This window comes from Callithrix jacchus, chromosome X, assembly GCF_049354715.1.
Source record: "Callithrix jacchus isolate 240 chromosome X, calJac240_pri, whole genome shotgun sequence".
Taxonomy (NCBI): Eukaryota; Metazoa; Chordata; class Mammalia; order Primates; family Cebidae; genus Callithrix; species Callithrix jacchus.
The window spans coordinates 132249961-132273268 of NC_133524.1; the positions used below are offsets into that span (position 1 = coordinate 132249961).

A 23308-nucleotide genomic window follows, 5' to 3' on the forward strand; every position below is an offset into this window, starting at 1 on the left:
GCGGCTCCTCAAATTGAGGCCAAGGAAGACAATTCACAAAACAACCTTCTTCCCTTCATGGCACTATGCCTGCATATGGAAACCAAGGAGGAGAGTACAAGTAAAAAATGAACATACACAGATCCCTGGTACTCATTGCTGGAATACCAGCTCCTGCCATATTAATAAACCATGCTAGAATATTTGGCCAGACGTTATCCTGTTGTGGTTGGTCATTTTCCATCCTCTGTTCATGGACATTGTGACTGACGGTGGCATCTGGAAAACAAATGAAGAGGTCAAGATAGGAGTAGGTGCATTATGCCGCCCCCACAGGTATATCCCTCTGATGCTCAGCTCCTGAGAAATTTTTTCACAAATCAAGATGACATGAGCGGCATCTGGGACCCCTCAAACTGATATCAAGAAAGATAATACAACAAGATCTCCATCTCCCCTTCCTGACAATATACATGCATATGGAAACAAAGTAGGAAAATCCAACTAAAAAGTGAACATACACAGACCATCGGTACTCATGGCTGGAATAGCAGCTCCTGCCACATTAGTAAGTCCTATTGGAGCAGTTGATGAGATGTTGCCATGTTGGGGTTCGCCCTTTTCCATCTTCTCCTTAAGGACATTATAAGTTTTGGTAGCATCTGGAAACCAAATGAAGAGCTGTGAGTAAGTGTATTATGGTAACCCCACAGGTATATCTGTGCTCAGTTTCTAGGAAATTATCTCATAAACCAGAGGATATACCAGGTTGCCATCTGAGACCCCTGAAATTAAGGCCTAGAAACATAGTATAACAAAACCACCTCCTACCTTTTTTGACACTATACATGCATATGGAAACCAAGTAGGACAGTAATACTAACACACAAACTTACCCAGATCCCTGGTACTCATGGATGAAATACCAGTGCCTGCCATATTAATAAGTCGTGGTGGACGTGTCAACAACACGTTGTCAGGTGCTGGTTGGACATATCCCATCTTCTGTTCATGGACGCTGTGAGTGATGGTAGCGTCTGGAAATCAAAGGAAGAGGTTGAGCTGTGAGGTAAGTGCATTAGGCCAAACCATAAGTATATCCCTCTGATGCTCAATTTCCATGAAATTATTTCATAAAGCAGGAGGATATATAAGGTGGTGTATATATCTGGGGCCCCTCAGATTTAGTTCAGAAAATATAATACAAGAAAACCACCTGCTTCCCTTCACAAGGTACTACCAATGCTTGTGAAAAGCAAGTAGGACAGTACAACTTATAAGCGGACATATAGCGATCTCTGGGACTCATGGCCGGAATAGCAGTTGCTACCATATTACAAAGCCCTGTGGAATCAGTTGACAAGACGTTACCAGGTTGGGGCTGGCCATTTTTCATTCTCTCTTCATTGATATTGTGAGTGACGGTAGCATCTGGAAACCAAATGAAGAGTTCAAGCTCTGAGGAAAGTGCATTATGTCAACCCCACAGGTATATCCCTCTGGTGGTCAGTTTCTATGAAGTTAACCCATAAAGCAGGACATATCAGGTGGAAAATGAGACCCCAGGAATTCAGACCGGAAACAATAATAAAACAAAACCACCGTTTTCCCTGCATGTCATTGCATGCATACGGAATCCCAGTAGGACAGTATAACTAGTAAACAAACATACGCTGATCCCCAGTACTCAGGGGTGGAATACCAGCCCCTGCGAAATTTATAAACCCTTCTATAACACTTGACAAGAATCTATCAGGTGCCATTTGTTCATTTTCTATCTTCTCTTCACAGACATTCTGAGGAACAGTAGAATCTGGAAACCAAAGGAAAAGGTTGAGCTGTGATGTAAATGCATTATGTCAGTCCCACAGGTGTATCCCTTTGATGCTCAGTTTCTACGAAATTATCTAAGAGACAGGGTAGGATATGGCTGGGCACGGTGGCTCACGTCTGTAATCCCAGCACTTTGGAAGGCTGAGGCGGGTGGATCTCGAGGTCAAGAGATCAAGACCATCCTGGCCGACACGGTGAAACCCTGTCTCTACTAAAAATACAAATATTAGCTGGGCGTGGTGGTGCATGCCTGTTATCCCAGCTACTCAGGAGGCTGAGGCAGGAGAATCACTTGAACCCGGGAGGTGGAGATTGCAGCGACCGAGATAGCATCACTGCGCTACAGCCTGGGCGAGAGAGTGAAAATCAGTTTTGAAAGAAAAAAAGAAAAAAAAGAGAGATAAAAGAGGAAGGAAGGACGGAAGGACGGACGGATGGACGAATGATATGCGGCCATCTGAGACCCCTCAAACTGAGAGTAGGAAAGAAAGTACAAGAAAACTGACTTCTACCATTCATGCACATATGCATGTTAGGGAAACCAAGTATTCAGTACTACTAATTAAAAGACATACACAGATCCCTGATACTCATGGATGGAATACCAGCTGCAGTCATATGACCAAGGCATAGTGGAACAGTTGACAAGACTTTATCAGTTTGGGGTTGGCCATTTTCCATCTTCTGTTCATGGACATTTTGAGTGACAGTAGCATCTGAAAACCAAACAAAGAGGTTGAGCTGTGAGGTAAGTGCATTATGACAACCTCACTGGTGTATCCCTCTGATCTTCACTTTCTAGGAAATTATCTGATAAAGCAGGAGCAGACATCATATAATGATTCGAGTTCCATCAAATTGAGGTTGGGAAAGATAAGTCACCAAAACGACCTTCTCCTCTTCATGACATTACGCATGCATATGGAATCCTAGTAGGATACTACATCTAATAAACAAACATACACACATCTCTGGTATTCATCACTAGAATACCAGATCCTGTCATATAAATCAGCTGTGACCGAACATTTGACAAGACACTATCTGGTTGCAGTTGACCATTTTACATCCTTTCCTCACGGATACTGTGATTGACGGTAGTAGGTGGAAACCAAGTGAAGAGGTTGAGCTCTGAAGTAAGTGCATTATGTCAACCCCACAGGAATATCCCTCTGATGCTCAGTTTCTAGAAAATTATCTAAAAAATCAGGAGAGAATATGCCAGGTGGCCATCTGATATCCCCCAAATGGAGGCTAGGAAAGAATATGAAACAAAACCACCTTCTACCGTTCATGAAAATATGCCTGCTTATGGAAATCAGGTAGGATAGTACAATTAAGAAGCAGACATAAACAGATCTCTGGTCCTCCTGGATGAAATTCTAGGGACTGCCAAATTACCAAGACCTGGTGGAGCAGTTGAAAACACAGTATGAAGTGCTGGTTGGCCGTTATTCATCTTCTCTTCATGGACGTTGTGAGTCACCGCAGCATCTGGAAACCAAATGAAGTGGTTGAGCTGTGTGTAATGTGCATTATGTCTACCGCACAGGCATACCCCTGGGATGCTCAATATCTAGGAAATTATCTCATAAAGGAGGAGGACATACCAGTTAGCAATCTCAGAACCCTAAAATTGAGGCCAGAAAAGACAATACAACAAAATTACCATCTTCCCTCATGACGCCATGAATGTATACGGAAACCAAATAGGACAGTACAACAAGTGAACAAACTTACACTGATCACCGAAACCCAGGGATGAAATACCAGCAGCTACCATATTAATAAGTGCTGATGGAACAGTTGGAAAGACATTATCGGGTGTTGGTTGGCCATTTTTAACCTTTTCTTCACAGACATTGTTAGTGACGCTAGCATCTGGAAACCAAATGAAGAGGCTCAGTTGCAAGATAAGTGTGTTTTGTCCCATCATCCCGGTGAGACAGCTATGTATCAATCAGTTTCTATGGAATTATTCATTTCACGAAACAGAAGGAATTACCACATTAAAACATATATCAGGTCAGATTACACAATAAAACTACGTATGTATCTCTTGGCATAACGATGGTATGTAGTAAGTACGACAGTAGAATAAACATTCACAGATTTCTTGCACTCATCATTTTGCATCATCTTGCTGCCCTTTGCAATTCTCATTTGATATCGCTTTTATAGTTCACCTATACAAGCCATGCTGTGCGCAGCAGGAAAGCCAGACTAAGTGAGGCCTTGTTAACTTGCCTCCTTTCTACATCATATAATCTGAGAAAATAGAGGTGGCTATTGGAGTTGAACACTCTTATCTCCACTCCATTGTCACACATCCCGAGTTTTTACGTGATTCTACAGATCCTCCCCTTTTGTCTGGAAAAGTAACATTCTTTTTACTCCAGGTCTGTCACCTCTTTCATTTATTCATTGTCTGTGGCAGGCGGCATGCCAGGAGCTGGGGATCAGCAGTAAAGAGGACGGAGAGCAACGGTCCCTGCCTTTGTGGGACTCATATCCCCATGGGGCAGTCACACAGGACATACACAATGAGCAAATGAAACAAGTAGCATTGGGCTGGTGTCGGGGAAGTAGTCCACATGCCTGAGGGAGACAGCAGCAGAGGGAGCCTCAGGGGCTCTGGCTCCTTGGGCAGAGCAATCTGAAGAAGTGCCATTGGACAGGGCTTGGAGGAAAAAGCAGAGCCTTCTGTGCAGAGGCAGAGGGAGAGTTCCAGACTGCGGTGAGGCCAAGGGTAGGGGCTGGAGTGGGAATGGACTGGGCACTACAGGGTGTTAGACAGAGGCAAAGAGAGCCAGGAGAAAATGGATGGGACCCTTGTTAGGAGAGGGACAGTTGAGGATGGGATTTTAGGAGGGAAATGGCATGCTGACCTAATTTTCTAGCCACAGGGTTAGAGAGTATGCTACAGATGAGGGAAGATCAGAAAGAGAGCCAAGAAGATGTTGTACTACCTTGGTCAGCGATCACGGCAGTGTGCACTGGAGTGATAGCGGAAAATGGTGGGATGCAGAGTTTATACTGGGCATTGACTGCTGAACTTGATAAGAGATTGGAAATGAGAGAATAATAAAAGAATCATAAGAGAAATCATAAGTGACTTTAAGTATTTTGGGGTGACCTACTAAGTAAAAGTATACCAGGGATGTGCAGGAGGGGTTAGGCAACCGACTACGGGAGCGGAATGCTGCCAACTCTTCCTGATTCTGGTTCAGTGACCTTATGTCGACAGCTTGAACTAGGCCATGGTGGGATTATTTCTACTGTGGACAGCTGAAAACTCTAAAACCAGGACTTCTGAATCCCCCATACCTGTGATCAGCTGCTTGTTACACCTTTGTGGATGTTTCACCTAATGGACAGTGTCTTTAACTGAAACAGTGAAGGTTGTGAGTAAAGTATTTTTGGAGAGAGGGAGGTCAGAAATTTGAACTTGCAGAGCTGGTTGAAATGTAGATGCCTATTAGACACCCTATAGAGATACAACACGTGTAGTTGTTTATAAGTTTGGATTTCAGGAGCAAGTCGTAGCCTAGAAGTTTAATGGTGACAGTTCTTGTAGTGTGAATCATTTAAAATTCTAAGACAGCATGACATCACCTATGGAGATAGTATATTGAAGAGAAGAGAGGCTAAGATCAAGTTTTGGTGCCCTGAAATATTTAGAGGTGGGAAGGAAGAGGAGAAAAACAAAAAAGGAGAAGGAAAATGAGCCCTTAGTAACAGAGTAAGAAATCCAGGTGTCTGGGGACCCAAGAAGTTTTCCGTGCAGGAGGGCGTAAACAACTGTGTCACATGCGGCTGAGGAATTGATGTCAAAGTGCAGCAAACATGGCGACCTCGATGGCACTATTTTCATTGGAGTAGACTAAGAAGAAGCCATACTGCACTGGGTTAGAGAGGAGTGTGTGGACAGGCGGAAAGTGAGCAGACCTGTCCTCTTGTTGTGCCCACCACCTCCTTCTGCCTCAGGAACCTGCTTTATTCATCACACGCTTGCAGCAACTGCAAATTGTTGCACCTAATTAGAACCTTGCCCTTTCACTTGCAAATGTGCTCATATCTGTTCATCCTTCAAGGAGAAGGCCACAAATGTCCTTTGACACGATTGAAGCCCAAAGATTGGATTCCCCCTCAGCTTCCTGTTGGTGTAACCACAGGGACGTACCCTGCCTTGTCGTAGAATAATAGCGTCTCTTGGATTTTCTGGAACGTCTCCTTTTCCTTCGATGCCTTCTTGCAGCCTGATTTACTTTGTCACTCCTCATTTGCTGAAAAACATCAGTGAACATATTCCATTAAAGACAAATACAACCATTGCAAAGTCACAGTCTTCATATGCATACACAGCCATGCATTTATATCATTAAGTTTTAGCCAAAGGTCAAAGATTCATCATCACACACGATGCTCGCAGAAGAGGCAAGCCAACTATAATGTAGTTTCAATGAAACAAGCGAAGGCAAAATACAAGGTGTTTTCCAAAGTCAAACATGGTACACTCATGATTAATCGGAGTGCTTGGGGAATGAGTGGCTTTCATCAACGAAGGCAAGAAACATGCTTATCTCTCTAATGTAGTACACATAATTGTCTCTCAGCCCTTGTTAGGGGGCAAATAATAGCAAATACCGTTTTTATTTTTTAGTTGTTGAAAGTTACTTATTAACTAATACTGATTAATATATTATTAGATAATATAGGTAGACAGTGAAAGGTAGCATCGATTGAAAAGGTAAATTTTCCCACCTCCAACCTTATGGAGACTCAAATATGTTCATTTTGGAGCCAGGAAGGGGCAGGAGGTGCTTTGAAATACTGGTGGTAAATAAAACATGAAATTGAAGGATATACTAGGTTAACTAAAAGGTCCTGCCATCAAAAGATAACCCGAGAATATGCTCCTGCCTACTTAAAAAGTACAATTTGGCACTATTTCTACTGAAACTATATCAAAAAATTGAAAAGGAGGGACTCCTACTACATTTTAGGAGACTAGCATCATCCGGATACCAAAATCTGGCAGAGATACAGCAACAACAAACACTTCAGGCTGTGTTCCTGATGAGCAATGACACAAAAATCCTTAATAAAATACTGGCCAACTGAATCGAGCAGCACATCAAAAAACTTATCTACCATGATCAAGTTGGCTTCATTGCCAGGACTCAAGGTCAGTTCAGAATAGGTAAATCAAGAAATGTAATTCATCACATAAATAGAACTAAAGGCAAAAACCACATGATTATCTCAATGGATGCAGAAAAGGCCTTTGATAAAATTCAACATCCCATTATATTAAAAGCTCCTGGGCTGGGCGCGGTGGCTCAAGCCTGTAATCCCAGCGCTTTGGGAGGCCGAGGCGGGTGGATCACGAGGTTAAGAGATCGAGACCATCCTGCTCAACATGGTGAAACCCCATGTCTACTAAAAATACAAAAAATTAGCTGAGCATGGTGGCGCACGCCTGTAATCCCAGCTACTCGGGAGGCTGAGGCAGGAGAACTGCCTGAACCCAGGAGGCGGAGGTTGTGGTGAGCCGAGATTGCGCCATTGCACTCCAACCTGGGTAACAAGAGCGAAACTCCGTCTCAAAAAAAAAAAAAAAAAAAAAAAAAAAGCTCTAAAGAAACCAGGTATTGAATGAATACATCTCAAGACAGTAAGAGTCATATATGACAAACTCACAGCCAATATCATATCGAATGGGAAAAAGCTGGAAGCATTCCTCTTGAAACTTGCACAAGACAAGGATGCCCTCCCTCACCAGTCCTATCCAACATAGTATCAGACATTCTGGCCAGGGCAATCAGGCAAGACAAAGAAAGAAAGGGTATTCAAATAGGGAAAGAGGACATGAAGTTATCTTTCGTTGCAGATGACATGGCCCCATATATAGAAAATACCATCATCTCAGTCCAAAAGTTTCTGAAGATGATAAGCAACTTCAGCAAACTCTCATGATATAAAATCCATGCGCAAAAATTGCTAGCATCCCTATATACCAAAAACAGGCAAGCAGAGAGCCAAATCATGAATGAACTCCCATTCACAATTGCTACAAAAAGAAGAAAATACTTATGAATACAGCTAACAAGGGAAGTGAAGGACTTCCTCAGAGAGAACTTCAAACCACTGCTCAAAGAAATCGAAGAGGACACAAACAAATGGAAAAACACTCCGTGCTCATGGATAGGAAGAATGAATATCGTGAAAATGGCCATACTGCCCAAAGTAATTGAGAGATTCAATGCTATTCCCATTAAACTACCATGGACATTCTTCACAGAAGTAGAAGAAACCCTTTTAATTTTCATATGGATCCCCCCCAAAAAGGCCACAATCGCCAAGACAATCCTAAGCAAAAGGGAGAAAGCTGGAGGCATCATGCTACCTAACTTCAAACTATACCATGGGGCAACAGTAACCAAGACGGCATGGTACTGGTAGAAAAACAGATACATGGACCAATGGACCAGAACAGAGAACTTGGAAGTAAGATCACACAATGATAAACATCTGATCTTGACAAACCTGACAAAAATAAGCAATGGAGACAGGATTCCCTATTTAATTAATGATACTGGGAGAATTGGCTAGCCATATACAAAAATTGAAACTGGGCCCCTTCCTTACAACTTATACAAAAATTAACGGAAGATGGATTAAATACTTAAATGTAACATCCAAAACTATAAAAACCCTATAAGAAAATCAAGGCAATATTATTCAGGGCATAAGTTCGGCCAAAGATTTCATGACAGAAATGCCAAAAGCCATGGCAACAAAATAAAAATCTGACAAATGGTATCTAATGAAACTAAAAGCCTTCTGCAGAGCAAAATGAACAATAATCAGAGTGAACAGACAACCTACAGAATGGGAGAAAACTTCTGCAATCTGTCTATCTGACAAAGGTCTAATATCCAGAGTCTACAAGAAACTTAAACACATTTACAAAAGAAAATTAAACAACCCCATTAAAAAGTAGGCAAAGGACGTGAACAGACACTTCTCAAAAGAAGATATTCATGCGGCCAACAAACATATGAAGAAAAGCTCAACATCACTGATCATTAGAGAAATGCAAATCAAAACCATAATAAGATACCATCGCACACTAGTCAGAATGGCGATTATTAAAACGTCAAAAAACTACAGATGCTGGCAAGGTTGCGGAGAAAAAGGAACATATATATATTTGGAAAAGCTAAGACAATATTTAAGAAAAAGAACTAAGTTTGTAGACATACACTACTAAACATGAGATTTACCATAACGGTAGAGTAATTGAAATAGTATGGTATTAGAGCAATGACAGACAAATACACTAAAGGTAGAGGACATGGAGGCCAGAAAGGATCTAGAAATGGAAAACAGCTAGATTTACCACAGAAGAGTGGAAAGACTAGTGTTTTTAAAAAATGCACTTCATAAATGCAGGGAAAATACAAACTTGGACTCTTACCCCATCCCACTCCAGAAAAAGTTACTAAAGATGGATAGTAAATCCAGTAAAAAACATAAGATATTAGTGTTACAGCTTTAGAATAGGCCAAGGTATTTTTGATTAGGATAAAAAGGCACTAACGATAAAGAATACATTGTTTAATTAGACATAATTAAATGTAAAACTTGTATTCCTCAAAAGACAGTCTTAGGAGTGAAAAAGCAAAGCATATCTGTAGATTACATATTATATAATATATAGTATAGGTTATATATAAAAATATACATTAATCATATGTATGTATATATCTGACAAAAAAATGAGTGGAATCCAGAATATAACCAGAATTTCAAATCAATTTTAAAAAATAAACATTGCAATAAAACGTGCAGGAAACAGCTGAGTACTCATTCATAAGAGTCATACTCAAATATGACTTTAATCATCACATAAAATATACCCAGACTATGACTTTACTCCAATCCATGAAAATTTATTTGAGATGAATGGGAGATCTAAAAGACAGCTTAGAATATTATCATCATGGCATTGGGCGAGGCAAAGATTATTCTTAAAATAATAGGAAGCACCAGCCCTAAACAAGAAACTGATTAATAAAATTAAGAGAATCTGTTCATCTAAAACACAATATTGAGATAGTGTAAAAGCAAAACAGATTTGTAGAAGATACTAAAATTGTGTGTGTATTTTAATACATGTACATATATGCCTGTGTGTATGTGTCTAACTGAAACCCAGAACATATATGTAAACCACGAATCCATTTTTAAAATACAAATATCTCAATAAAATTTGGAGGAAAAGTGCTGAAAAGGGACATCGTAAAAGACATATTTAAATGGCGAATAAACACATTTAAAAAGTGCTCTAAAAATAATAAATAGCTGGGCACAGTGGCTCATACCTGTAATCCCAGCACCTTGGGAGGCTGATGCAGGCAGAGGCCACTTGAGCCCAAGGGTTCGAGACCAGCCTGGGCAACTTGGCGAAACGCCATCTCTACCAAAAAATACAACGATTAGCCAGACTTGGCGGCATGCCCAAAACAGCAAATGCAGACATAAGGAGAGATCACTGCACACCCATCAGAGTGGCTGAAATGAAAGACTAATTGCACACCCAGGATGTGCATCTGGAACCTTCAAACATTTCTGGACAGAAATGTTTCCTACACAGACACCCGATGGGTACGGCTGAAAGGTGAGATAGTTCCCGGGGAAAGAGCTCCTTCACGACTGAGAACCAACGGAGGAAAAGCACCCCAACCCGGGGCCAGATAGAGCTCCCAAGGTCAGGTGGCCTCCCTCATGGCTGACACAGAGCTCTGAGAGTCCCACCATAGGCTTAGAGAATCCAAGAAACAGCACCCCACTCCCTCGCAGCACTGGGAGACAGCACCCACAGATAATAATTTAAAAACCCAGCACCAAGAGAAAGCATCCGATAGGCGTCCCAATCGGGGATAAACAGATCCAAAGAAAAGCCAACACATCCTAGCTGAGAGTGAGCAACATCCAAGGCCAAATGTGCCCCACGGCTGACATCAGCACCCAGCGAAGAGTATCTCGCGGGCTGAGATAAACCCCGCGACAGAGAGTGAACCCACAGGGCAGTGATCATGTGTCCGCAGGACAGCCACCCTCACCCCAGCCCCGAACACAGACAGAGTCCCTAAGGCAGAGTCTCCCCGCAGGGTCGTGGCCAAGCGGGGAAGAAACACCGCCGCACCCGAAGGTGACACAGGCGACCAATGTAGGGTCCCCACCCTTGGGTTCAGTCATTGCAGCAGGAAAAGTTCGTCGCATCACTAAGAGGGAGTCCCCAAGAAAAGCTCCCCAGCCCCACAACATAACCGAGACGGGGTGTCCAAGGAAAAGGCTCCCCGACAGCTGACACACGCGCCCATGGTAGTGTCCACAGAGCGAAGCCGTACCACTCACCGGACAAAGAACACCCCAGAAAAGAAGCTTTCCTAGGAAAAAGGACACATTCTGGGGAGAAATTAAAGCATCCAGGGAAAAACTGCCCACTTACATAGTCGTGAAGTCTTGACCTTGCCAGAGGAGCTGCGGCTGCACTTCCCAAAATGGCAGAGAAGTTGTGGCGCCTCCCCACTGCTGGAACTTTCTAGAAACTTGCTCTCTGGGAGTTATGGGAAGTGTGCCCCGGATGCCTGTGAGTGATGCTCCTTGGGAGGCGTCCCACCAGAAGCACCAATCTGGTAAGGCTCAAGGGAGGCAGAAGGCAGGGAAGCTGCCGGCCACCGCGGGCCCCGCCCCAGCCGAACACTGGGAGCCTGTTGGGGGGGCCAGAGTCCCGAAGTGAAGCCTCGTGCACTGCGAGACCGCCGGCGCCAACCGGAAGAACCGGGAAGCGTGGCGTCCCCGCCCTTCGCTAACTCTAACCCTCTTTACGCGCAGCCTTCGGTATCGGCAGTACGGCGGACATAGGCAGAGGAACGCGGAACCTCACACAGCGGAATCAAAGGGTGAATTTGGAGCTGACGGGCAAAAACATCTTATAATATGTTTGTCTGGCTTTGATATCAGGGTAATATTGGCCTCATAGAATGAAGTAGTGTTCCTTCCTCCTTTATTCGTTTGAAATCCTTTGCTAAGTATTGGTATTACTTCTTCCTTAAATGTTTGATAGAATTTACATGAGAAACCACCTCGGCTTGCCTTCCATTTGTGGGGAGATTTTAAATTACTAATTAAATACCTTTCCATGCTATAGTCCTATTGCAAATTTCTATTTCTTTTGAGTCACTAATTTGTTCTCTAGGAATTTCTCTGTTTCACCTACGTTGTTTAATTTGTTGGCATAAAGGTGTTCATAATGTATGTCTTTAAATTTCTCGCTTTCTTTGCGTGTGTGTGCACGTGAGACGGTGTCTCGATCTTTTGCTGAAGATGGAGTGCGGTGGCGCGATCTGGGCTCATTACTTCTTCTGACTTTCTGGTTCAAGCACTTCTTCTGTCTCGGTCTCCTGGGTAGCTGGGGTTACAGGTGGCACCATCACGCCCGGCTGATTTTTTGTATTTTAGTAGAGTCGGGGTTTCACCATGTTGGCCAGGCTGGTCTCAAACTCCTGACCTCAGGTGATCCGCTGGTCTCGGCGTCCCAAAGTGCTGGGATTAGGCGAGTGAGCCACCGCGCCTGGCCCCTTTTAATTTATGTAAGGTCAGTATTCATAACACCCTTTTCATTCTTGATTTTGGTAATCTGTGTAGTTCTTTCTTTTATTCTTGGTCAGTCAAGTTGAAAGATAAGATAGTTTTTTTTTTTTTCCAACTATTCTGTGAACCAATTTTTTATTTCATTGATTTTTATTTCACTGATTTTCTTTAACTTTCATCATTCCCCTCTTTCTGCTTGCTAGTATGAAATACATCAGTTTAAAACTTCAGGAATAACAAATGGTTTGTTTCATAAAGGAGGATTTGAAACCTTAAACATATAGAAATGCTTATGATATTGCCAAGTAGTAGTCATTTTCGACCAGTTAACCAGAAGGAAATTTGGTATGCTGAAACCAGACAAGTTTTTTGTACCAGGTTTTATTAATTTTGAAAATATAAATCTAGTTTGTAAGAAGGTGTTTTTTGCATGAGAAGTTTGTTTTTTTAATATTTAGACTTCTCATTTTCACTTAATCCCCCAAATTTATTTTTTTAAAGCTTCGAAGTATGTATCAACCAGCACATTCACTATCCTCTTTGTGCTTTATCTCTGATAATCCTTATAAGAGCACCATGAGTTAGGTACTGTTTTATGCCCATTTTACGGAAATAGAATCTTAGGGTGCACATTTAAGTAGCTCTTTCAGGTTTAACCAGTTGGAAAGTGACAAAATCTAGGTATGTCAGATTCCAGAGATTGCACACACAAATACTATATCACACTGCTTACTGCTGTGAGTTTGGCAGAGAATTCCTTGTTTATATGGAAATCACAAAACTGATAATATCCAGGATAATTGGCAGCAGTTTATAAACCCTCTTTACCGCTAATTTGGTGATTTTGTGTGCGGTCACCTGTCCACTAATCTAATCGGATCTTAGGCTGGTCACACTTCTGAATTTGCACACCAAGTTTGTGTGTAAGGGTACTTCTCCAGGGGAAAATATCTGTAGATTTCATCAAATTTTCCAAAGAGGGTTAGGCCCGCTACTCAGCGTTCCCTGGAAGGTAAGAGAATGCCATGTAGCCTACACCCTTCTCCACCTGAACAACTTCATACAGTTGGCTATGGCTTTACAAATGATGGGCAGGTAGGACAACTAGGAAAGTGTATGTGCTCATTAATACATACTTCTCCTTTAAGCCTGAAAAGATGAACTTGTGGAATTACAAAAATTGGCATTCTAAATATTTAAGTATTACTATTTAGAATTATAGATCTTTTAGTCGGGATGGTGGCATAAGGAAGGTCATTCTGTTCTCAAACTAAGCTGGAGGCATAAGGGATTTGTTTAACCTAGTGGTGTGAACCTACAGGAAGTCGTGATGGTAGCGTGAGTCATCACTTAGATAAAGTGAGATTTATAGATCACAGAACACGATATAGATTCTAGATATGAGATTCTAAACTCTGTTTGCTACCAAGGCACCCATTGCTAAAACAGTCTGTGATCATGTGCTCTCAGGAGGATCATATATTTCAGCTGTATAGTGCCAATTTATGTGCCAGTTATGTTCCAGGTATAAATGAAAGTGTTCTAGTAACACACAGAGATAATTATCAGACATATCTGCAGATGCCGGTTTCTCCACTTCAAACGAGTCAGCCAACTCCACCTGGAAAACGTCACACTGTTGGCTCTGTGCTTACAAATGATGGCCAGGTAAGATAACTTTCTATTTCTGCCCTAATTGTGACATTCTTAGTATAAGTATTTTCTCAGTGGAAAGATGAATATAAACTATATGGGTTAATTCTCTTGATTTAAAAGATAAGAATATGACACAGGAATTCTCATGTGAACATAAAATGGGAACTTTTTGGTCCAAGAGTAGATTCATTGGACTAGGAGCTGATGTTTTTAATGATCACATTTAATGCTCATAATTGTTCTGCAGATGTGTATTACTATCTCGCCTTTAATGAGAAATCAAGGCTGACAGCGGTCAAATGGCTTGCCCTACATGACACATGGTAGGACACAGAGCCAGGGTTCGAACACATATCTTTCTGACTCCAGAGTCTATATTCTTTCCCACTCCTCAATTAATTAGACTCTTCCCTAATTTTCCGTGCCTTTATCTTCGCTTTCTTAAGGAAAGAGATAAGAATCACACCTCACTCATAGGGATTGGCCAAGGATTGAGTTAATACATGCAAAGCATTTAGAACAGTACCTGGAGGGTAGTAAATGTTCAGTAAAAATGTCTTCACACATTCTCAGCTCCTCTTTTATAGGATGTGAAAATGCTTTGGAAAATTTTAAAATCAAAATTATATATTATATACGTTCTATATATTACATGATATATATATTATACGTATTTCATTAAATATATGCTGATACTCTTTCCTATTTAATGCAGGAGCATATTCGTTATTACTTCACCTATTATTTTAAGTTCTGGGGTACATGTGCAGGATATGGAGGTTTGTTACATAGGTAAATGTGTGGCACGGTGGTTTGCTGCACCTGTCAATCAATCACCTTGGTATTAAGCCCAGCATCCATTAGCTATTCTTCCTGATGTACTCTCTCCCCCCAGCCCTCCCCCAGAAAGACCCAGCGTGTGTTGCCCTACCTGATGTGTCTGTGTGTTCTCATCATTCAGCTCCCACTTAAAAGTGAGAACACGCACTCTTTGGTTTTCTTTCTCTGCATTAGTTTGTTGAGGATAATGGCTTCCTGCTCCGTCAATGTTTCTGCAAAGGACATGATCTCATTCCTTTTTATGGCTGCATAGTGGTCCATGGTGTATATGTACTACATTTTCTTGATCCAGTCTATCATTGATGGCCATTTGGGTTGATTCCACATCTTTGCTATTGTGAATAGTGCTGCAGTGAATATACGTGTGCATATATCTTTTTTTTTTTTTAGCCATTGTGAATGGGAGTTCATTCATGATTTGGCTCTCTGCTTGCCTGTTTTTGGTATATAGGGATGCTAGCAATTTTTGCGCATGGATTTTATATCATGAGAGTTTGCTGAAGTTGCTTATCATCTTCAGAAACTTTTGGACTGAGATGATGGTATTTTCTATATATGGGGCCATGTCATCTGCAACGAAAGATAACTTCATGTCCTCTTTCCCTATTTGAATACCCTTTATTTCTTTGTCTTGCCTGATTGCCCTGGCCAGAACGTCTGATACTATGTTGGATAGGACTGGTGAGGGAGGGCATCCTTGTCTCGTGCAAGTTTCAAGAGGAATGCTTCCAGCTTTTTCCCATTCGATATGCTATTGGCTGTGAGTTTGTCATATATGGCTCTTACTGTTTCGAGATGTGTTCATTCAATACCTGGTTTTTTGAGAGCTTTTTTTATTTTTAGAGACGGAGTTTCGCTCTTGTTACCCAGGTTGGAGTGCAATGGCGCGATCTCGGCTCACCGCAACCTCCGCCTCCTGGGTTCAGGCAATTCTCCTGCCTCAGCCTCCCGAGTAGCTGGGATTACAGGCACGCGCCACCATGCCCAGCTAATTTTTTGTATTTTTAGTAGAGACGGGGTTTCACCATTTTGAGCAGAATGGTCTCCATCTCTTAACCTCGTGATCCAACCGCCTCGGCCTCCCAAAGTGCTGGGATTACAGGCTTGAGCCACCGCGCCCGGCCCGAGAGCTTTTAATATAAGGGGGTGTTGAATTTTATCAAAGGCCTTTTCTGTATCCATTGAGATAATCATGTGGTTTTTGCCTTTAGTTCTATTTATGTGATGAATTACATTTCTTGATTTACCTATTCTGAACTGACCTTGAGTCCTGGCAATGAAGCCAACTTGATCATGGTAGATAAGTTTTTTGATGTGCTGCTCGATTCAGTTGGCCAGTATTTTATTAAGGATTTTTTCCGTTATTGTTCAACAGGAACACAGCCTGAAGTGTTTGTTGTTGCTGTATCGCTGCCAGATTTTGGTATCCAGACGATGCTGGTCTCCTAAAATGTAGTAGGAGTCCCTCCTTTTCAATTTTTTGATATAGTTTCAGTAGAAATAGTGCCAAATAGTACATTCTAAGTAGGCAGGAGCATATTCTCGGGTTATCTTTTGATGGCAGGACCTTTTAGTTAACCTAGTATATCCTTCAATTTCATGTTTTATTTACCACCAATATTTCAAAGCACCTCCTGCCCCTGCCTGGCTCCAAAATGAACATATTTGAGTCTCCATAAGGTTGGAGGTGGGAAAATTTACCTTTTTCATCGATGTTAACTTTTACTGTCTACATATATTATCGAATAAAGTGTTAATCAGTATTTGTCAATAAGTAACGTTCAACAACTAAAAAATAAAAACGGAATTTGCTTTTTTTTGTCCCCTAACAAGGGCTGAGAGACAATTATGTGTACTACATTAGAGAGATAAGCATGTTTCTTGTCTTGGTTGATGAAAGCCACTCATTCACCAAGCACTCTGATTAATCATGACTGTACCATGTTTGATTTTGGATAACACCTTGTATTTTGCCTTCGCTTGTTTCACTGAAACTACATTAGAGTTGGCTTGCCTCTTCTGGGAGCATCGTGTGTGATGATGAATCTTTGACCTTTGGCTAAATCTTAATGATATAAATGCATGGCTGTGTATGCATATGAAGACTGTGACTTTGCAATGGTTGTATTTGTCTTTAATGGAATATGTTCACTGATGTTTTTCAGCAAATGAGGAGTGACAAAGTAAATCAGGCTGCAAGAAGGCATCGAAGGAAAAGGAGTCGTTCCAGAAAATCCAAGAGATGCTATTATTCTACGACAAGGCAGGGTACGTCCCTGTGGTTACACCAACAGGAAGCTGAGGGGGAATCCAATCTTTGGGCTTCAATCGTGTCAAAGGACATTTGTGGCCTTGTCATTGAAGGATGAACAGATATGAGCACGTTTGCAAGTGGAAGGGCAAGGTTCTAATTAGGTGCAACAATTTGCAGTTACTGCAAGCGTGAGATGAATAAAGCAGGTTCCTGAGGCAGAAGGAGGTGGTGGGCACAACAAGAGGACAGGTCTGCTCACTTTCCGCCTGTCCACACACTCCTCTCTAACCCAGTGCAGTATGGCTTCTTCTTAGTCTACTCCAATGAAAATAGTGCCATCAAGGTCGCCATGTTTGTGGCACTTTGACATCAATTCCTCAACAGCATGTGACACAGTTGTTTACGCCCTCCTGCACGGAAAACTTCTTGGGTCCCCAGACACCTGGATTTCTTACTCTGTTACTAAGGGCTCATTTTCCTTCTCCTTTTTTGTTTTTCTCCTCTTGCTTCCCACCTCTAAATATTTCAGCGCACTAAAACTTGATCCTAGCCTCTCTTCTCTTCAATATCCTATCTCCTTAGGTGATGTCATGCTGTCTTAGAATTTTAAATGATTCACACTTCAAGAACTGTCACCATTAAACTTCTAGGCTACGACTTGCTCCTGAAATCCAAACTCATAAACAACTACACGTGTTGTATCTCTATAGGGTGTCTAATAGGCATCTGCATTTCAACCAGCTCTGCAAGTTCAAATTTCTGACCTCCCTCTCTCCAAAAACACTTTACTTGCAGCCTTCACTGTTTCAGATAAAGACACTGTCCATTAGGTGAAACATCCACAAAGGTGTAACAAGCAGCTGATCACAGGTATGGGGGATTCAGAAGTCCTGGTTTTAGAGTTTTCAGCTGTCCGCGGTACAAATAATCCCACCATGGCCTAGTTCAAGCTGTCGACATAAGGTCACTGAACCAGAATCAGGAAGAGTTGGCAGCATTCCGCTCCCGTAGTCGGTTGCCTAACCCCTCCTGAACATCCCTGGTATACTTTTACTTAGTAGGTCACCCCAAAATACTTAAAGTCACTTATGATTTCTCTTATGATTCTTTTATTATTCTCTCATTTCCAATCTCTTATCAGTTCAGCAGTCAATGCCCAGTATAAACCCTGCATCCCACCATTTCCCTCTATCCCTCCAGTGCACACTGCCGTGATCGCTGACCAAGGTAGTACAACATCTTCTTAGCTCTGTTTCTAATCATCCCTCATCTGTAGCATACTCTCTAACCCTGTGGCTAGAAAATTATGTCAGCATGCCATTTCCCTCCTAAAACCCCATCCTCAACTCTCCCTCTCCTAACAAGGGTCCCATCCATTTCCTCCTGGCTCTCTTTGCCTCTGTCTAACACCCTGTAGTGCCCAGTCCATTCCCACTCCAGCTTCTACCCTTGGCCTCACCGCAGTCTGGAAGTCTCCCTCTGCCTCTGCACAGGAGGCTCTGCTTTTTCCTCCAAGCCCTGTCCAATGGCACTTCTTCAGATGGCTCTGCCCAAGGAGCCAGAGCCCCTGAGGCTCCCTCTGCTGCTGTCTCCCTCAGGCCTGTGGACTACTTCCCAGACACCAGCCCAATGCTGCTTGTTTCATTTCCTCATTGTGTATGTCCTGTCTGACTGCCCCGTAGTGATATGAGTCCCACAAAGGCAGGGACCGTTGCTCTCCGTCCTCTTTACTGCTGATCCCCAGCTCCTGGCATGCCGCCTGCCACAGACAATGAATAAATGAAAGAGGTGACAGACCTGGAGTAAAAAGAATGTTACTTTTCCAGACAAAAGGGGAGGATCTGTAGAATCACGTAAAAACTAGGGATGTGTGATGATGGAGTTGAGATAAGAGTGTTCAACTCCAATAGCCACCTCTATTTTCTCAGAATATTTGAGGTAGAAAGGAGGCAAGTTAACAAGGCCTCACTTAGTCTGGCTTTCCTGCTGCACACAGCATGGCATGTATAGGTGAACTGTAAAAGCGATATCAAGTGAGAATTGTAAAGGGCAGCAGCAGGATGATACAATATGATGAGTGCAAGAAATCTGTGAATATTTATTCTACTGTCGTACTTACTACATACCATCGTTATGCCAAGAGATACATACGTAGTTTTATTGTGTAATCTGACCTGATACATGCTTCCATGTGGTAAGTCCTTCTGTTTCGTGAAATGAATAATTCCATAGAAACTGATTCAAACATAGCTGTCTCTCCGGGATGATGGGACAAAACACACCTATCTTGTAACTGAGCCTCTTCATTTGGTTTCCAGATGCTAGCGTCACTCACAATGTCTGTGAAGAAAAGGTTAAAAATGGCCAACCAACACCCGATAATGTCTTTCCAACTGTTCCATCAGCGCTTATTAATATGACAGCAGCTGGTATTTCATCCCTGGGTTTCGGCGATCAGTGTAAGTTTGTTCACTTGTTATACTGTCTTATTTGGTTTCCATATACATGCATGGCGTCATGATGGAAGATGGTAATTTTGTTGTATTATCTTTTCTGGCCTCAATTTTAGGGTTCTGAGATTGCTAACTGGTATGTCCTCCTCCTTTATGAGATAATTTCCTAGAAACTGAGCATCTGAGGTGTATGCCTGTGCGGTTGACATAATGCACATAACACACAGCTCAACCACTTCATTTGGTTTCCAGATGCTGCGGTGACTCATAACGTCCATGAAGAGAAGATGAATAACGGCCAGCCAGCACCTCATACCGTCTTTTCAACTGCTCCACCAGGTCTTGGTAATTTGGCAGCCCCTAGAATTTCATCCACGAGGACCAGAGATCTGTGTATCTCTGCTTCTTTATTGTACTATCCTACCTGATTTCCATAAGCAGGCATATTTTCATGAACGGTAGAAGGTGGTTTTGTTGCATATTCTTTCCTAGCCTCCATTTGGGGGATATCAGATGGCCACCTGGCATATTCTCTCCTGATTTTTTAGATAATTTTCTAGAAACTGAGCATCAGAGGGATATTCCTGTGGGGTTGACATAATGCACTTACTTCAGAGCTCAACCTCTTCACTTGGTTTCCACCTACTACCGTCAATCACAATATCCATGAAGAAAGGATGGAAAATGGTTAACTGCAACCAGATAGTGTCTTGTCAAATGTTCTGTCACAGCTTATTTATATGCCAGGAGCTGGTATTCTAGTGATGAGTACCAGAGATGTGTGTCTGTTTGTTTATTAGATGTAGTATCCTATTAGGATTCCATATGCATGGGTAATGTCATGAAGAGAAGAAGGTGGTTTTGGGGAATTATCTTTCCCGACCTCAATTTGATGGAACTCGAATCATTATATGATGTCTGCTCCTGCTTTATCAGATAATTTCCTAGAAAGTGAAGATCAGAGGGATATACCAGTGAGGTTGTCATAATGCACTTACCTCACAGCTCAACCTCTTTGTTTGGTTTTCAGATGCTACTGTCACTCAATATGTCCATGAACAGAAGATGGAAAATGGCCAACCCCAAACTGATAAAGTCTTGTCAACTGTTCCACTATGCCTTGGTCATATGACTGCAGCTGGTATTCCATCCATGAGTATCAGGGATCTGTGTATGTCTTTTAATTAGTAGTACTGAATAGTTGGTTTCCCTAACATGCATATGTTCATGAATGGTAGAAGTCGGATTTGTTGTATTTTCTTTCCTACTCTCAATTTGAGGGGTCTCAGATGGCCGCATATCTTCCTTCCTTCCTTCCTTCCTTCCTTCCTTCCTTCCTTCCTTCCTTCCTTCCTCTCATTATCTCCCTTTATTTATTTCTCTCTCTCTCTCTCTTTTTTTTTTCTTTCAAAACTGATTCTCACTCTGTCGCCCAGGCTGGAGCACAGTGATGCTATCTCGGTCGCTGCAATCTCCACCTCCCGGGTTCAAGTGATTCTCCTGCCTCAGCCTCCTGAGTAGCTGGGATAACAGGCATGCACCACCACGCCCAGCTAATATTTGCATTTTTGGTAGAGACAGGGTTTCACCGTGTCGGCCAGGATGGTCTTGATCTCTTGACCTCGAGATCCACCTGCTTCAGCCTTCCAAAGTGCTGGGATTACAGACGTGAGCCACCGTGCCCAGCCATATCCTACCCTGTTTCTTATATAATTTCGTAGAAACTGAGCATCAGAGGGATACACCTGTGGGACTGACATAATGCATTTACATCACAGCTCAACCTTTCCCTTTGGTTTCCAGATTCTACTGTTACTCAGAATGTCTGTGAAGAGAAGATAAAAAATGAACAAATGGCACCTGATAGATTCTTGTCAACCGTTATAGAAGGGCTTATAAATTTCGCAGGGGCTGGTATTCCACCCCTGAGTACTGGGGATCAGCGTATGTTTGTTTACTAGTTATACTGTCCTAGTGGGTTTCCGTATGCATGCAGTGACATGCAGGGAAGACGGTGGTTTTGTTTTATTATTGTTTCTGGTCTGAATTCCTGGGGTCTCATTTTCCACCTGATATGTCCTGCTTTATGGGTTAATTTCATAGAAACTGACCACCAGAGGGATATACCTGTGGGGTTGACATAATGCACTTTCCTCAGAGCTTGAACTCTTCATTTGGTTTCCAGATGCTACCGTCACTCACAATATCAATGAAGAGAGAAGGAAAAATGGCCAGCCCCAACCTGGTAACGTCTTGTCAACTGATTCCACAGGGCTTTGTAATATGGTAGCAACTGCTATTCCAGCCATGAGTCCCAGAGATCGCTATATGTCCGCTTATAAGTTGTACTGTCCTACTTGCTTTTCATAAGCATGCATAGTGCCTTCTGAAGGGAAGCAGGTGGTTTTGTTGTATTATATTTTCTGAACTAAATCTGAGGGGCCCCAGATATATACACCACCTTATATATCCTCCTGCTTTATGAAATAATTTCATGGAAAGTGAGCATCAGAGGGATATACTTATGGTTTGGCCTAATGCACTTACCTCACAGCTCAACCTCTTCCTTTGATTTCCAGACGCTACCATCACTCACAGCGCCCATGAACAGAAGATGGAATATGTCCAACCAGCACCTGAAAACGTGTTGTTGACACTTCAGCCAGGACTTAATAATATGGCAGCCACTGGTATTTCATCCATGAGTACCAGGGATCTGGGTAAGTTTGTTTGTTAGTATTACTGTCCTACTTGGTTTCCATATGCATGTAAAGTGTCAAAACAGGTAGGAGGTGGTTGTGTTATACTATGTTTCCAGGCCTCAATTTCAGGGGTCTCAGATGGCAACCTGGTATATCCTCTGCTTTGTGACATAATTTCCTAGAAACTGAGCACAGATACACCTGTGGAGTTACCATAATACACTTACAGCTCTTCATTTGGTTTCCAGGTGCTAGCAAAACTTATAATGTCCTTAAGGAGAAGATGGAAAAGGGCGAACCCCAACATGGCAACATCTCATCAACTGCTCTAATAGGACTTACTAATGTGGCAGGAGCTGCTATTCCAGCCATGAGTACCGATGGTCTGTGTATGTTCACTTTTTAGTTGGATTTTCCTACTTTGTTTCCATATGCATGTATATTGTCAGGAAGGAGAGATGGAGATCTTGTTGTATTATCTTTCTTGATATCAGTTTGAGGGGTCCCAGATGCCGCTCATGTCATCTTGATTTGTGAAAAAATTTCTCAGGAGCTGAGCATCAGAGGGATATACCTGTGGGGGCGGCATAATGCACCTACTCCTATCTTGACCTCTTCATTTGTTTTCCAGATGCCACCGTCAGTCACAATGTCCATGAACAGAGGATGGAAAATGACCAACCGCAACAGGAAAACGTCTGGCCAAATATTCTCGCATGGTTTATTAATATGGCAGGAGCTGGTATTCCAGCAATGAGTACCAGGGATCTGTGTATGTTCATTTTTTACTTGTACTGTCCTCCTTGGTTTCCATATGCAGGCATAGTGCCATGAAGGGAAGAAGGTTGTTTTGTGAATTGTCTTTCTTGGCCTCAATTTGAGGAGCCGCAGATCATCATTTGATGTGTTCTTTTGCTTTTTGGAAT

General features: G+C 42.2%; 2 protein-coding genes across 4 annotated transcripts; one reads left to right on the forward strand and one right to left on the reverse strand.

The window, feature by feature from the left end:
* Nucleotides 1-31: 31 nt before the first annotated feature.
* On the reverse strand, nucleotides 32-11588 carry LOC144581113 (uncharacterized). 3 transcript variants are annotated; one of them, XM_078363468.1, is made up of 9 exons: nucleotides 11333-11588; nucleotides 5996-6098; nucleotides 3553-3693; nucleotides 3214-3306; nucleotides 2388-2528; nucleotides 1351-1410; nucleotides 876-1016; nucleotides 501-641; nucleotides 32-258 (listed from the first exon to the last, which is right to left on the reverse strand). In XM_078363468.1, exons 2-9 carry the CDS (start codon nucleotides 6093-6095, stop codon nucleotides 56-58), a joined length of 1020 nt encoding a protein of 339 aa, XP_078219594.1. In that variant the 5' UTR covers nucleotides 6096-6098; nucleotides 11333-11588; the 3' UTR covers nucleotides 32-55. The 3 variants fall into 3 exon arrangements, with proteins under 3 accessions (XP_078219594.1, XP_078219593.1, XP_078219595.1); XM_078363467.1 differs by lacking the exon at nucleotides 11333-11588 and having other exon boundaries at nucleotides 5996-6261; XM_078363469.1 differs by lacking the exons at nucleotides 1351-1410; nucleotides 11333-11588 and having other exon boundaries at nucleotides 5996-6260.
* Nucleotides 11353-23293, forward strand: LOC144581111 (uncharacterized). Its single transcript, XM_078363463.1, has 11 exons — nucleotides 11353-11519; nucleotides 11719-11786; nucleotides 14059-14145; nucleotides 17139-17241; nucleotides 19546-19686; nucleotides 19933-20025; nucleotides 20711-20851; nucleotides 21866-21925; nucleotides 22260-22400; nucleotides 22631-22771; nucleotides 23014-23293. The coding sequence occupies exons 1-11, from the start codon at nucleotides 11450-11452 to the stop codon at nucleotides 23214-23216; spliced, it is 1248 nt and encodes a 415-aa protein (XP_078219589.1). The 5' UTR covers nucleotides 11353-11449; the 3' UTR covers nucleotides 23217-23293.
* The last annotated feature ends 15 nt before the right edge of the window (nucleotides 23294-23308 follow it).